This window comes from Rattus norvegicus, chromosome 17 (assembly GCF_021556685.1).
Source record: "Rattus norvegicus strain SHRSP/BbbUtx chromosome 17, alternate assembly SHRSP_T2T, whole genome shotgun sequence".
NCBI lineage: Eukaryota > Metazoa > Chordata > Mammalia > Rodentia > Muridae > Rattus > Rattus norvegicus.
In genome coordinates, this window is record NC_141550.1 from 17,951,120 (window position 1) to 17,967,918 (window position 16,799).

General features: G+C 38.4%; 1 protein-coding gene across 3 annotated transcripts in view; it reads left to right on the forward strand.

Moving 5' to 3' along the window:
* Nup153 (nucleoporin 153) overlaps positions 1-16,580 on the forward strand; it is a 52,558-nt gene extending 35,978 nt beyond the window's left edge. For 2 of the 3 annotated variants that reach the window (XM_087589817.1, XM_087589816.1), the window contains 8 exons: positions 421-549; positions 3,184-3,789; positions 6,994-7,185; positions 9,045-9,923; positions 12,099-12,455; positions 13,039-13,311; positions 14,779-14,947; positions 15,231-16,374. In XM_087589817.1, coding sequence (XP_087445943.1) covers positions 421-549; positions 3,184-3,789; positions 6,994-7,185; positions 9,045-9,923; positions 12,099-12,455; positions 13,039-13,311; positions 14,779-14,947; positions 15,231-15,315 — 2,690 coding nt within the window. In that variant the 3' untranslated portion in view covers positions 15,316-16,374. 3 annotated transcript variants of the gene reach the window in all.
* Positions 16,581-16,799: the final 219 nt, after the last annotated feature.

A 16,799-nucleotide genomic window follows, 5' to 3' on the forward strand; every position in this document is an offset into this window, starting at 1 on the left:
GACTCACACTCCCTTTTCCAGCAGGGCTTTCTTTGCTCTGCCTGACCTTACCTGGTGAGCCAGACCCCCACAGACTGTACCTGAGGATGTCTGTCTCTGTCACATAATCCTTGGGGAACCTACAAATTCAGCTTCCCCTGTCCTCTTAAATCTGCCCAGCAAGTACCTGGGATTCCTGGAATGCCTCTCAATGCAAATGAGGCACTCACTGGGAGAAAAAGCTGAACAGGAAGCCACACTCATTGGCTGACAGTTGTCTTTGTTACCTTTTCTCTGTGGGAGTCTGAGGAGGAAGGTACAGTGTAGAGTTTCGAAGTGGCAGATCCACTGCCCTTTGTTACTTGTCCATTATTTTTGAATTGCATCGACTTTTTCAGAGTTTTAGAAACTGATCAAAAAGTTTTTTTTATGATTTAAAAGTTACAGCTCAAGATAACACTGTAGTGAATAGTTCAAGCTCTAAGAAGCGAAGTGCCCCTTGTGAGGACCCTTTTACACCTGCAAAGATCCTGAGAGAAGGAAGTGTTTTAGACATTCTGAAAACGCCTGGTAAGTGAACAGCTGCCTTTTTGATAGTGAAAATTTCTATTGTAAACTCATGCTTACAGTAATGTAAACATAAATGTTGTTACATTATGTTATACATCTTAAAAATACAAGTAAATGCATGTAGGAAGATGACTCTTGAATGCAGATATAATGTGATATAAATTCTTTTATGAGAACTATTTTAGAAGGCTTCACTTCTTTGTCGTTCAAGGATTGTATTAACAGGGAAATCTCTTTAAGAGGTGAGTATAGGAAAAGCACATGACTCAACGTTTACTGCCTTTGCTGTCAGCACCTTTCACTGATGAGATCATTGAACTGCCACAGCCTCACAGTTCTCTCCAGTTTGGCATGCATGTGCCACTAGGCTAAGTTTGCAGAAGTGTAGCGTATATGAAGAATTGTAGTGTGGTATTTGTTTATTTTTTTATTTACATTTATTTATTTTTATTTTGGTGGAGGGTCAGGGTGGGGGGTCTTTCTCAGTGTAGCCCTCATCCTCCTGGAATTTGTTCTGTAACTAGGCTGACTTTGAATTCATCCTGCCTCTGCCCCCTGAGGGCTAGTATTAAAGGTTTGTGTTAGCACCACCCAGCACAATCAAAGTTTATATGTATTCAGGCATAGTATAATAATACTTGTAATTATCCTGTTAGAGTAACAGGTAACTAACTTGAAGAGGATTACTAGAAATTAAGTAAGAATACTTAATTTGAATACTTTTCAATTTGAATCAGAAGAGAATGTTCATAGTTTGAATTCTAGCGAATTCTGGATGTGAAGTTGTTTATAAGCTAACCTAATAGCCCAGAAAAAAATGCAGACTTACTCAGCAGATGTATTCAGTGTACAATGGGTTAAGGTTTAAAAAGTAACCCTATTGGCCTCTTTAACAAGGTTCAAAGGGTTTGGTGGTTTGGGCTCAGATTTTTCCCTTTAGAAGATGGTACACGCTGCCTACATAGGAGCTATGACTAAATTCCAAAGTACATGGACTAGAATTACCAATTAGCAGGTGGAGCCAAATGTGTAGCTTTTTTTCTCACATATATTTAGAGCTACAGTTTGCATTCATAATCTTGACATCCATCCATCCATCCATCCATCCATCCATCCATCCATCCTGAGACAAAGTTTCTCTTGTAACTTTGGCTGTCCTGGAATTCACTCTGTAGACCAGGCCTCATCCTGCCTCTGCCTCCCAGTGCTGAGATAAAAAGTGTGAACCAAAAGCGTCTGCTACCACCACCCAGCATCATGTCCCCTTTTAACTAAGCTTTACATAGAAAACAGTAGGAGACTTAATTTGAATTGAATTTGGAAAACCTGACAATGGAAGGAAAAAAAAAACATTCAGTGGCTCCCAGGGAAAAATTGCTTCTGGGATTATGCCAGCCTGATCATGGGCAGCATATGGAAGCTCATGACTTTCATTCTCTTTTACTTTTGAATATAGGGTGGAACTGTGTGAACGTGGCTGGCCTGGAAGTTCACTGGGCCATTATGTTAACTAGGTTGTTCACAAACAAATGATCTGCCAGTGTTGCCTCCAGAGTGCTAGGATTAAAGGAGTGCCCTACTCTGCTTGGCTGGATAATACCTTGACAACACTAGACAGACTGTACCAGTCTTTCTTTTCTTTCCTGTGGTACTAAAGGCTGGGAAAACCAGATCCCTGATGGTGTGGGTGTATGGTATGAAAGGTAGCTTGTTTCAAAGAAAGACATTTCCTAGGTATTGAGTCAATTTAATGAAAGCTTCCCCACTTCCATACCAGAGTTCCATGTGAATATTTTTCTTAAACTATTCCTTCAGTACTTCAGCAAGAAGTACTCCAAAACTGTATTGATGAGCGATGTCACGCATCTAACTTGGGTTTCTGTCACTAAGATTTCTCCTTTGTGAGGACAGACAGTGTCTTAGTCACTTTGTTTATAGGCCTGTCTAGAGGTTTGCCGCATCTTTGTTGGGACTTAACAACTGTTCAGTTTTAAAGGTGACTAATTAAAAGACGATCCTTGATCTAGGCTTAGGTGGTGTACACTCTAATTCCAGCACTTAAGATTGGGGCAGGTGATGAACTCAAGTTTGACCTCAGCTAGATACTGAGACCCTATGACAAAATATCAATCCTGGATAGATGGAAGGACTTCTATGAAATGCCTGTTTTACACTGGCCTTTAGCCGGACTTCAGGTAGAAGACAACACTGGATTTTTGACTAGGCAACACTTAATGATCATAGATACTGAAGTCATGTGACATAGCTGTGGGAATACTTGGAAGAAGCAATGGATGAGGAGGAAGACTTGAGTGTACTGAGGTCATTGTTGTAGGGAGGCAGAATGACATGTGGTAGGTAGCAGTGACAGACTAGAGAAAATTGTGTATAATGTAAAGATGACCTGTTTCTATATTTATAGAACTTAGATTTAAATAAGTAGATTTAAATGTCATATAGACACATAATGATATGCTTGTGTAGGTAATTTAAAAAAGCTTAATCATTCTCAGATTGTATAACCTGATAGTTGTGGAAACCCTCCCCCCTCAATAATAATGATGTAGTTAATTATTTGATTAGAATCCCACTGGCTTGGTTTAGAGGAACACTCTTCTTTTTTCTTCACTGTAGGTTTCATGTCACCAAAGGTTGATTCTCCTGCTCTTCAGCCCACAACTACAAGCTCAATAGTTTATACAAGACCAGCAATAAGTACTTTTTCTTCTAGTGGGGTTGAGTTTGGAGAAAGTTTAAAAGCTGGATCATCATGGCAGTGTGACACATGTCTACTCCAGAACAAAGTCACAGACAATAAGTGTATAGCCTGTCAAGCAGCAAAACTGCCACTGAAAGAAACTGCTAAACAGACTGGAATTGGGACACCAAGCAAAAGTGACAAGCCAGCTTCTACATCAGGGACAGGTTTTGGAGATAAATTTAAACCAGCAATAGGAACTTGGGATTGTGATACCTGTTTAGTGCAAAATAAGCCTGAAGCAGTAAAATGTGTAGCCTGTGAAACACCCAAACCTGGCACTGGTGTGAAGCGAGCCCTTCCATTGACGGTGGCTTCAGAAAGTCCTGTGACTGCTTCCTCTTCTACCACCGTGACCACTGGTACACTAGGATTTGGAGATAAATTCAAAAGGCCCGTGGGATCTTGGGAGTGTCCGGTATGCTGTGTTTCTAATAAGGCAGAAGACAGCAGATGTGTCTCCTGTACATCTGAGAAACCAGGTATGTTTTACAGCTATGGCTATGAAATAGTTTTACTCATTACTTTGGTAGAACATTTAACTGTGAGACGGCCTAGAAAACCCTGGTGTTTAAAATGGTTCCAGACGAGCATTTCTTATGTCTTAATTTTTTAAAAACTATCTTGGAGTTTACATCTCTTGATTAGGTTTAGATTACTTGTTCTCACAGACTAGGTTGTGAACTGACACATTCTGTGCTGCTTGTTCTGTGTGGTGTCATTAGAATCTAATAATAACAAGTGAAGGTACTGAAAGCTCGCAGTGGTTTAGTCTTCCTCAGACCATCTTGCTGTGTCTCCTTTGTCTATGTAGAAATGAGGGTGGTTGGTCATTTGCAAGGGGTTCTTCAAAAAGTAGGTAGTCATGCTTTAATCTGGTGCTTATTTCTGAAGATTATTGGTGTTCTCTGTAGCCATGTGCTGTCTACCAGATTGTAATTTAATTAATTTTGGTGAAAAACTCTTTAACTTGGTTACAAAAATGGAATTTGGTTTGAGATTCTCTTTATTTTAGAATTATTATTAGCAGATTTATTTTTAAATTTGTTTTGAAAGTGTATAGTAATATAGATAGCAAATAACATGTTTATTGTAGGAGTTAAGACTGTAGGAGTCACATCAGCTGTGGGTCTGTAGACATTCTGTAATGTGAGATTTACTAGCCAGATTTCTTTCCTGAGCTCTTCCTATTTCTAGTTAAAATTGGCATTAAAAGAGGATCCTGATTTCAAAATATTTAACTCTTTCCATCTGGCACTGTCTCCTCACCTCAACAAAAGTATATATGTGGAGAAAACTAGAATTCTGAGTTGACAGATGTGAGATTTTGAATCAGGAAGTAAATTATTTAGGAGCAAAGGAATTTTATGAATTAATATGAAAATACCACCACCTTTCTTCTGGGCACAATGCCCTGTCAACAAACGGATGATTTGGTCAGGTTAATTTTTTTTCTTCTAGTTTTCAGATAGAGTTTATGTAAGCCTTGCTGGCATGGAACTTGATTGATAACATAGTGTAGATATAATTATATCAAATTTGGCCTGGTCATTTACAGGGGATTCTTTAAGAGGTAAAGAACCTGTCTCTGCCTCCAGTTCTCATTTTATTTTTGGGTGGAAAAATTTTTTTTGGTATGTGTATGTGCATCTGTTTCTCTGTGTATGAGCATATGTTAGCCTGAAGAAGCCAGAAGAAGGTATTGGATTCCCTAGGACTAGAGTTAGAGATTGTGTTTCAAAACTAATCCAATCTGCAAGAGCAGCAAATACTTTTAACTGCTGAGCCATGTTTCTAAGCTCAAACTGTACCTAATATTTCAAGTTTATTTATACATTTATTCATTTTATGTGAGTGTTTTGTCTGTATCTATGTGTGGTATGTATGCATGTTGCCATAACTGCTTGACATCCATGAAGGTTAGGTGAGGGCATCAGATCCCCTAGAATTAGAATTAGGAATGATTGTGAACAATGCAGCAGAATTCAAGGTAGCAGAATTTGGAAGGACAGCTTCGGAAGTTTGCGTGAGTAATATAAATGGCAGATAATGGTGACAAAGGATCAGATGGTAGAGTTGGATAATGAGGGAGGATTTAGAACTATGTACTAATGACAGATTTCAAGGTGGTAAAGTTGACATTCAGATATATATTTGAGGCTTTTGAATTCATCACAGGGACTATATCTATACCCTTGGGACTGGAATGCAGATTTTAGGGGATTATAGCACACAGTTTGATATTTGAAGTCCTAGGAATAGATGTGAGTTCAGTGAATTGAGGAAAGCACTCCAAACTGAGAAAGAGTCAAACATCGATCTTTGACTAACTGGAATAACAACTGTGACAGAATAACCTTTGAAGGAGCTGACTAGAATAAGACCAAGACCAAGTGTTTCAGACAGAAGATTACTGGGCAGAATACTGTAAAATAGTTTTCTTTTGGATGTGATAGGGATGTTGCACTCATGAACTCTCATTGATATGTCTGCTTGCATAAGGCCTGCACAGGACCCCACAAAGCAGTCAACATTTCCAGCACAAATGAGAAAAGGGCTTACAAGGTCCCGCCCCTGTTTACTAATGGCTGCTGAGGGAGGGAGACTTAAGTTTTCTTCAGGTATGAACTCCCTGTTAGGTTACTCATGTCCCATCAATCATGTACGTGTGGGTAATACTTAGATGTTTTACATACATCTATAATAACAACTGTAGAAGAGGACATGAATTGTGAAAGACAGGTGGGAGTTGTGGGAGGAGTTGGAGCAGGAGAGATGGATATGATGAAAGCACATTATACTCATAAAGTTCTCAAAAAATGAAATGAGAAGACTCAAATAGCAGAAGGATCAGACAGATTGATTGTATGTAGAAAATGGATGAGGACTCTGGGGCCTTGTAGACCAGCTTCTGAAGAGCAGGAAGGAAGGAAGAAATGGTCACACTGGTACATCATGAAGATGGTAACTTGTCAGATGAGTAATGGACCAACAACAGACTCCGGACACAAATTTTGTTGGCAGAATAAAAGAGAACATACTTTAAAATGCAGAGACTTCTCCTGTGACTGAGATGAGTGGGGCAGCAGTGACTGTTTAGGGAGCCCAAGAATAAATGACTCTATCTGAACTCTGCTTCATACACCAGCCTTGCTGATTCATCCTTCCTGTGCCACCCCTCTCCACAAGCCTGCTGGTTCTGCCTAAAGACTGAGTTATTACTTGAGTCCTTGTCCCCTTCATCTTCCAAGGCTAAAATTGTAGATGGGCTGTGTCCCCCCAGCCTTTATTTACATGAGTTCTCCTCAGGGATCTGAAATGTCCTCTTGTTTGTTATGTAAGCACTTGAACGACTAAGTTGTCTTCTCAGCTGCAAATTAAACATGTACTCGCCCACGCACAGAGAGAGAGAGAGAGACAGACAGAGACAGAGACAGAGACAGAGACAGAACTTGGGAATAGTTCAGACTTAAGTATAAGCTCACCACTGAGAAAGGTTAAAGCAAGATGTTTATTTGCAATGTTAAATTAAGTCTGAGAAGTCTGTCCTATTTATACCACTGTAAGGCTTATTTTCTGGCTCTGTGTGTATGTGGGTGTGTAAAAAGGTTACTGAAATTTGAAAAGTCAGTGGTATCATTAAGATATAAATTTAAAAATTTCATCAGTTTCCCCATTGCTTTTAGGTTTGGTATCTGCCTCAAGCAGCAACTCTGTCCCTGTCTCTCTGCCTTCTGGAGGCTGTTTAGGATTGGACAAGTTTAAAAAACCAGAGGGAAGCTGGGACTGTGAAGTATGCCTAGTGCAAAATAAAGCGGACTCTACCAAGTGCATAGCTTGTGAAAGTGCAAAGCCAGGCACAAAGTCTGAGTTTAAAGGTAAGGCTGTGAAGGAACACCTCTGGTTCCTAGTTAAAGCAAAATGTGTTTGTACAGGTTTGGTTTTTAAGGTACCCATTCTCTGAATAATTATAAAATGAGACATGGTCCTTGAGGATTTTTTTTTTTTTTAAAACTTATTTGTGAGTGATGGTAAAATCAAATTAGGCATTCATCATTAGGATGCCATTTATGTATCCGGATAAGGGACTTCTTTGTGTTATTCAGTTTCCAGATTTAAGTATGAACTTGACTCTTACATGACCTTATTGTAAAAGTCATCTAGTTCCTGAGTATGGCTGTGAGCAAGAGAGAGAGCACTTAGCAAGCATAGCGGCATAAGCCTTACTCCAGCCAGCATTTCCTTAGCCTCAAAGCCCAGTTCTTTGACTGCTTTACCATCTAACCTCACATGGTCATTTATGCTAAATGGTGTTTCCCAGTTTTGATAACCCCATTTGAGTTCCTTTAACTATTGGAAAACCTAGGAAAGATGAAGTATTAGAAATTTTAGATCTGAAGATGAGGGAATCTCTGAACGGAATTAGCCTTCAAGATGTGAATGTGGAAGAATTTTTATACATTAAGCTTTATTTTGTAATTTATCCCAGTCTTAAGTGGCTTTTTAAAGTTTATAAATAAAAAATCATGTTTATAGTTTTGACCTGTCACACCCACTTTGTTAGTTTATATGATGGACAGATTTTTGTTAGTCTACATGATCGATGTAATTGGTTTGTCTGAGGATGAAAGTTTATTGAAAAGCTTGGCTGACCTTTGCTTTCATTCATGGGTGAGTAATGTGGGTCTTTCTTCTCGCCATTGTCTAACAGTCCTTGTTTTGAACCAGTCTGATGCTTCACATTCAAAAGAATTAGCAACAGAATTCTAAAGAAATTAGCAACAGAAAAACACCAAGGAATTGGTCTTAAATTACTGTAATGATGTTTATTTTTATAAATATTGCTTCATTTCTTTAATGCTAAATATTCGTAAATGCTCCAGTCAATGCAGTCACAATATTTAAAAATTGTGATTTAGGACCACAAAGAAAATTTATCTCCTGTGTATATTGGCTCTTTTTTTTTTTTTTTCTTCAATTTTTTATCTCCACAAAGGCAGTAACATGGCATACCTTCCAAAGGTACGTTATGCTTGTCCTAAGCAAACATACTGCCATTCTTAGATTCTGATTTCTTTCATTCTTGTCAGGATGTTGTATATCACCTCATCTACCCTTTCTGTTCTGTTTTTATTGTGAATTATTTTTGTCATGTTTTTGGTTTTTTATTCTCTGTTTATAGCTACTTGGATATAGTATTTTATGTGTCTGAATTTATCTTAAGATATATCTGGGAGCTGGAGAGATGGCTCAGCGGTTAAGAGCACTGACTGCTCTTCCAGAGGTCCTGAGTTCAATTCCCAGCAACCACATGGTGGCTCACAACCATCTGTAATGAGATCTGATGCCCTCTTCTGGTGTGTCTGGAGAGAGTGACAGTGTGCCCACATACCAAATTAAAAAATCTAAAAAAAAAACAAAAAACAAAAAACAAAAAAAACCTATCGGAGCTGTTAGTATATGTGATTTAGATCACTAATTTTAAAAAACGTTGATGGCTCTATCCCAACAGGTTTTGATTTTGATTTAGATCTCCATCTACAGGACAGGGAAGTGCCTGCTTCTCCAGTCCTCAACACATGTCCTATTCCCCTTCCTGACTTCACAGTCTGAACGGGAAAGTGGTCTATAGGTCTTTCCAGAGTTGTCCTATGAGCTGTAGCTTTCAGGGGTTAAGTTTGAAATGAGGATAAGCACATTAATTTGATGTCATTTTGTGTGTTTTCTATTTTTGAAGGCTTTGGGACATCTTCATCTTTAAATCCAGCACCCTCAGCCTTCAAATTTGGTATTCCATCATCATCTTCTGGGCTTTCTCAAACTTTTACAAGCACTGGAAATTTTAAATTTGGAGATCAGGGAGGATTCAAATTAGGCACTTCATCTGACTCTGGGTCTACAAACACCATGAATACAAACTTTAAATTTCCTAAACCAACTGGAGATTTTAAATTTGGAGTATTACCTGATTCCAAACCTGAAGAAATAAAAAACGACAGCAAGAATGATAATTTTCAGTTTGGACCTTCTTCTGGCTTAAGCAATCCAGCGTCTTCAGCTCCATTTCAGTTTGGGGTATCTACTCTCGGGCAGCAGGAAAAGAAAGAGGAGCTGCCTCAGTCTTCATCTGCAGGCTTCAGTTTTGGTGCAGGTGTTGCTAACCCCTCTAGTGCTGCTATTGACACCACAGTGACCTCAGAGAACAAGAGCGGCTTCAACTTTGGAACCATAGACACTAAGAGTGTCTCAGTGACTCCTTTCACGTACAAGACAACAGAAGCAAAGAAAGAAGACGCGTCTGCTACCAAGGGTGGGTTCACATTTGGTAAAGTGGACTCTGCTGCTTTGTCATCTCCCTCAATGTTTGTGTTGGGAAGGACAGAGGAGAAACAGCAAGAACCTGTTACTTCTACTTCTCTGGTATTTGGAAAGAAAGCTGACAATGAGGAGCCAAAGTGTCAACCAGTATTTTCCTTTGGAAATTCAGAGCAAACCAAAGACGAGAGTTCCTCCAAGCCGACCTTCAGTTTCAGTGTGGCAAAACCATCTGTGAAGGAGTCTGATCAGCTGGCCAAGGCTACTTTTGCATTTGGAAATCAAACCAATACAACAACTGGTAAATAGTAAAAGACTTGTCTTTCCCCCCTCCCCAATTGTATTTGATACCTTGACAAATAAATGCAGGAAGTCAAGGAATAAGTGGCTGCCAAAAATAATGGAGACTATTTGTTTTAAAATTTTTAGGAGCTTATTCAGGCATTTCTGTTTCACTTGGTCCAAATTCCCATAATTCTGATGGGTTGCCTACAGATCTAATTTTGATTATATATATTTGATTGTATATATATTATATATTTGATTGTAAGATAATTATATCTTTTCTGATTTGGACATTTTATAGAATTGATGCATGCTATCAGGGAAAATGTTTTAAGGTAAATTTTTATTTACAAATTATGGATAATGAGTCATCGAACATATAAGGAACATTGGTAGTGAATATAATTAAACACTAAGAAAACAGGAACATTTGAGACCTAAAATAGAGGTGGGGGACAACCCCATTAAAAAGAAGCTGGTTGATGGAGTGTGGGATGAGTATTGTAATGAGGTTTCCCAGAGCAGTGTGAGGATGGACGGCTGCGTCTGTCCAGTGCTTTTGAAATTGAATTAACTTAGATAATGGGAATGATATAGGGAAACATTAGAAAAATTACAGGGGGGTTGGGGATTTAGCTCAGTTGTAGAGCGCTTGCCTAGGAAGACAAGACCCTGGGTTCGGTCCCCAGCTCCGAAAAAGAGAACCAAAAAAAAAAAAGAAAAATTACAGGAAGATTTTTCTGTATAAATAAGACACTGAGGCTAGAGAGATGGGCTCAGCACTTATGCATACTGTTCTTTGAAGTGGACACAAGTTTGAGTCCCAACACCTATTTTAGGTGGCTCACAACTGCCTATAAGTCCAGCTCCAGGGATATTTGCTGCCTACACACATTCAAGTAAAAATTACATTAAAACAAAACAAAACACCAATTTCAAAATGAAAATGACTGAGCTGGGCATCAGTTCAGTATTAGAACATTCTCCAAGGCTTGTGCAAAGCTCTGGGTTTGATCTTTGGCACCAAACAGTGCCCTATAAATAAAATAACCTTGAACCATTTTGTAAGTAGCAAAATTTGATCAAACCTAAAAGCAAAAGTGTAGCTATTTTCAGACATGCAAAATTTGTGAGTTTGACACTTTTTTATTAAATACCTTTGAATGATAAATTGGAAGCACTCAATGAAAAATCCACCTAAAATGGGAAATTTACTTATAAATTTGAAAACAACCTACCAAAAGAAAAAAAAAGAAAAGAAAAAAGAATTAAAACTACCTATTATTTGAAATGTGGAAAAATAAAATATTGTAACCAGATTTGATCCTGAGATCTTACCACCTAGAGAAAGCAGTTGCCCATCTCATCTAGTGTGTAGCATTGGAGCTGAAACACGAGAGAGAGTAGAAAAGGAAGTTTGATTCAGGTCGTGTAAATTCAAGATAATCATAGAGATCAGAAGCTTTTCTTCATGTCAACAATCAGTAGTTGTACAGCATAAACAAGACCTGTATTCTCTAAGCTTTCTAATTTAAAATGGCTGCAGTGATGAATAAATGTAAGAGCATAGAAAACAAACTCATTCCCGGGGGAAACGTTTCTTCTTTCCTCTTCATTTCAGTTCTTAGTTTCTGTGGATCTTGTCAAACTCTAAGCTGCTTATGAATTCTGTAGGGAGAAAGCAAATGCACAAGGAATGTGAGAAGAAAGGCAGGCACTAATGATGACAGAGACCATGAAGGGAAATATGTACAACATTAAAAAATTTAGGGTGCCACCCTGCAGGTGACACTCTGCAAGTGCTCACTGCAGACAGTGAGGTGAGATTGTCTTGTTGGTTTGTTCATGTGAATGGATTGAAGTCAGGATGCTGCTACTGTAATGTGACATAAACCGCAGCACAGTCAGACACTTAGAAATGTACCCAGATTCTGCTATCTGGTTTGGTTTCTGAATACAGTATCAAGTTAGATTTGGATGTGAGGCAGTGTGTATTTTACATTAAATTTCTGCACGTTAAATTTAGTCACAGAACTTTTTATTTGAATGTTAAAGGGCTTTTGTAAAGAGAAGTTAAGTACTTTTGACATTTCAAAGACTTGATGAGAGCATAAAAATAATTTTAATTTAGTTTTAAGCAATTTGTTCCTTCTTAAGGATTTATGTTTCTTTCTCAATTATTGTTTTGCAGATCAAGGTGCAGCAAAGCCAGCTTTTAGCTTCTTGAACAGCAGTTCCTCTAGTTCAAGTACGCCGGCCACTTCATCCAGTGCTAGCATATTTGGTAGTTCCACCTCTTCCTCCAGCCCGCCTGTGGCAGCCTTTGTGTTTGGACAGGCCAGTAATCCTGTCAGCAGCTCTGCCTTCGGAAACTCCGCCGAGTCCAGTACATCTCAGCCTTTGCTCTTTCCTCAAGATGGCAAACCAGCCACCACGTCCAGCACTGCCTCAGCTGCCCCTCCATTTGTATTTGGAACAGGAGCCAGTAGTAATAGTACTGTATCTTCTGGGTTCACTTTTGGGGCTACAACCACATCAAGCTCTTCAGGTACTTTTGTGTTAGGAGGGAAAACATAGGTTTTGTAGTTAAATTGGTTCTGCTGAGTTACCAGTTGCAGTGAGCCCCTAAGTCATGTAAATTTTCATCTGCAGAGAAATGTGCGCTTCACATTCTGGCTGAATATATTTAGTTCTTAAGAGCAGTATTTTCTAATTTTACGAAGAATATATAAAATTTCCAAGTTGCCTTTTTGAAATGACAAATTTATAAACAGCCAGATAGTGATAGTGATTGTATGGGATGTGCATTACAGTGGCTCATAGCAAGTCTTTGATAGACATCATTTCAGAAAAAATTTGTTGCGCCTAAGCTAGCTAGCCTGGGAATAATAGAAGACCGTGTCTGAGTACACCCACCCTCTTACTAATAAGATTGTTGGCTGCAGAGGAGGAGTACTGTGCTAAACCTTCTGCTAAACCAGTGTGTGTTTAGAAAATAGTGTCATTACTCTAATCTAATTGTAATCAAGGTAAGAGGAAAGTGGCTTGATTTGTGGATTTACAGAAGTTTCTCGGGGGTTATCTTACTGTAAACCTCGAAGTTGTTCATTTAAGTATTTCTTGGCCTCCAGGATCCTTCTTTGTATTTGGCACTGGACATTCAGCACCATCTGCCAGTCCAGCATTTGGTGCTAACCAGACTCCAACATTTGGACAAAGTCAAGGTGCCAGCCAGCCTAACCCTCCAAGCTTTGGCTCTATATCGTCTTCAACAGCATTATTTTCTGCTGGTTCTCAGCCTGTACCACCACCTACATTTGGGACAGTGTCAAGCAGCAGCCAACCTCCTGTGTTTGGACAGCAGCCTAGTCAGTCTGCATTTGGCTCTGGGACAGCCAATGCTAGTAAGTTTGTATGATATTTGATGTCTATACTTAAAATCTGGTGTCCTAATATAGTATTTTCTTCTCTGTGCTTTGAAACTACGTATATGCTTTAATTTTTTAAAAAAATATTTATCTTATGTATTTGAGCACACTCTTGCTGTCTTCAGACACATCAGAAGAGGGCATTGGATCTCATTACATATGATACCATGGTGAGCCACTATGTGGTTTTTGGGAATTGAACTCAGGACCTCTGGAAGAGCAGTCAATGTTCTTAGCATCTGAGCCATCTCTCCAGCACCTGTTTTAATTTTTAACGTATTTACCTATAAACATTGCAGAGTTCCAATCAACTGTTTGATGGCATTAAGACTATATTTAAAACATTTCTTACTCTGATTTAGGTACAAGTTGTGTTCAACCCCATTTCACTCTAGGCTGGTGTGGAGTGGCTTTTTTGACTTGACTTTCCTTTGGGAAGTTAGACTTTATGCTGAGTTCTCACAGCTCTTGGATAATGCTGTTAGTGTTCCTTCTGTATATCAAAGGTTGTTATGACTTTTCAAATCAACTGCTAGCACTATATTTCAATGCTGTGTTCTCTCAAATTTGACCATCTTTCTAATAGACTCATGAAAAAGATTACAAAGCAGGAGAGGCTGGGAGCTTGGCTGTGTATACAGACAGCTGGAGGCCGTGCGTGATCCGTGCTCTTTGTTCACTCTGATGGCCAGCACTGTTCTCTGTCCGTTGGATGCTAATGTTTACTGATACCTCTAGGAAATACAGTTTTGCCTGATATTTATCTATATATAAAAGTAGGCTCTTGCTGTTATACAACCTACCTTCTTTGACTCTTAAATTTTTGTCACTGCTGCAGAGTGAGTCACTGAATGGGAGCCTATCCGCATGCCTGTACTTGAGTTAGTTTTGGCTGTTAGGAAATGCGGTCTTATACATTACTGAGTTGAGGATACTGATCTTTGGGAGAATAAATGTTTCTCTTTTGATCATGTACTCTGCTGTGGAGTTACTGAATGGAAAGGTATGCCTCACATTTTAGAAGTTTTTTATTATAAACTTTTCTTGCTGGTTTACACCACATGTTGTCACTGCTGGATGACAATTCTCTTATTTGGATTCTATGCATTTTCCATTTTTGTGAATTCTTTTGTAAGTATTTGGTCCCTTAGTTTTGTTTCATTATTGACTTGTAAAGTTCATCTTCTATTGTGTTTGTATTTAGCTATGTGTACTCCAAAATTTCTCTTGTTTTGTGGAAGTTCTGACAGGCCTGAATCAGGCTCTGTAGACCTAGACTGGCCTTGAATTGTTTACTGTCTGCATCCTGAGTGGCTGGTACAAGAGGTGTACTCCACCATGCCTGGCTAAGGTTTTAATTCTACCGATGCTTAATATGTTCAGGCCAGAGTCACTCCTAAACCGTTTGTGTCGTTAATGGGTATTTCTGCTTAATTTGTATAGGTTCGGTTTTCCAGTTTGGCAGCAGCACTACAAATTTCAACTTCACAAACAATAATCCATCAGGAGTGTTCACATTTGGTGCAAGTCCCAGCACGCCTGCAGCCGCAGCCCAGCCCTCAGGTTCGGGGGGCTTTTCATTCAGCCAGTCTCCAGCATCATTTACAGTGGGGTAAGATTATTTCATTGAAAACATACATTGGTAAAGGCGTGTATCGTTTCTAAAAGTGAATTGCGATGCAGTAATATAATTTGGGTAATAATGTCATCCAGTATAAGTTTATGGCAGCGTACGCTTGGGGGAATTATAATATAATCAGAGGCAAGTGCAACAAGCTATAGCAACAGTTTTTCCCCCACTTTACTCCCATTTTGATGCTGGTCATTTTAAATAGCATGAATCCTCTATCCTGAGCATCCATCTTGTCACATTGTAATGTTTTTATTTTTCACAGGTCAAATGGGAAAAATATGTTCTCTTCTTCTGGAACTTCAGTTTCTGGTCGCAAGATAAAGACTGCTGTTAGACGCAAGAAATAAAGGTCAAAAAGGTGTTATACCCAACAGTTTTATCAACAGCTGGTGCCCTGCTTTCAGATACTGGATTGTACTACATGCTGGGCTTATCTGCAGTCAGATCTGCCTAAGGACTTCTTTAGTTTTGGAATTGTCCTCTTTTTTTTTTTCCCCTTTATGGAAGTCCTGTTCCCATAACCCATTCTCTTTTGAAAATAATAGTTAGACTGGTGACTGACTGATTCTTCAGCAGAAACAATTTTATGATCCAGCACATTATTCACTGATTGGCATAGTCTGGCTGTACCCAGGAATAGAGCCTGCACGGTGAATGGCTTTGTATAGAACCTGTCTGCACCGCTATGTGCATTGATAAAGCGTTAATGGAGCGCATTGAAATTGTAATTATATCTGGGGAATTCTGTATAGATTAGAATCCTGTATAGACTAGAGGATGTTGAAATGAATGATTTCTATGCGGAGTTTGTGGTGGTGTATGTGTGAAGTAAGTTGGATGTATTGTGCACAGAAAAATTCTGATAGAGAAAGCCTGATTAAAGAATGGTCCATCCTAAGGACTTGTTAGATCTAGTTCATTCTCCATTTAATAAGTATATGCTATTTCTATATTTTCATTCTATCAACTGTCTTGCCTTTTTCATTATTTTATTATGAAACTTCTGTAAATACAATTTTGTTTCTGTACTTTTTTGGCATAACATAAATCTGTGAACTTGAAATTTTAATTTTATGTTAGACATATTTTTGTTGTTTGTTTAGTCTTGTCTCAGATTTTATTATGTAAATCCCATTATTCAAAGTTGCCTAAATCCATTTGGAAATCTTTAAAAAAAAATTGGGGATTCTTAAAGTTGAATTTATTGGCTTTTCTGATCCAGTTTTGTTTGGACCAAAAACCAGTATTGTACAAAGTATTAAGCATATATTTTTATATTTACTGAAATGGACTGTGGTGACTTTGGATAATAAGGAAAAAGTTTAATATTAAAGCCATGTTTATTACAGTATAATTAACATGTTAAACCATGGGATAAATGCCATCAATAAAACTTTATGAAGCAAGTTTTGTTAACAGTTTTCATAGTGAAGGCATACAATATTAATGGGAAGGGTGGATGATTAGAAATCCCAAAGGGTATGTATTAGTATGGCCCCAGAGTTATTAGAGTTTGCAGTACACAGAAGAGCCCCTTTCTGCCTGCTTCTGTCTTTACTTAATTTGCACATATATTTTCCCTTTAAATTTTTTAAATAAACATACAACCCTTTCTTTTTGTACTTCTAGCTTCCTTGCTAGGTGCCTGAACAATGTTTATTGCTCACATTCTTGGAGATAATATGCCTCAGGCATTCCAACAGTTTATAAAACAAATGGGCCTTTTACATGTTACTTGTATGACTAGACTTTTAGCTCACTTAAGATCCAGGAAAGAACTTGGACCCACACTTTATACTTTTGTCCTTAATTTAATTAGGATTGGCATTTG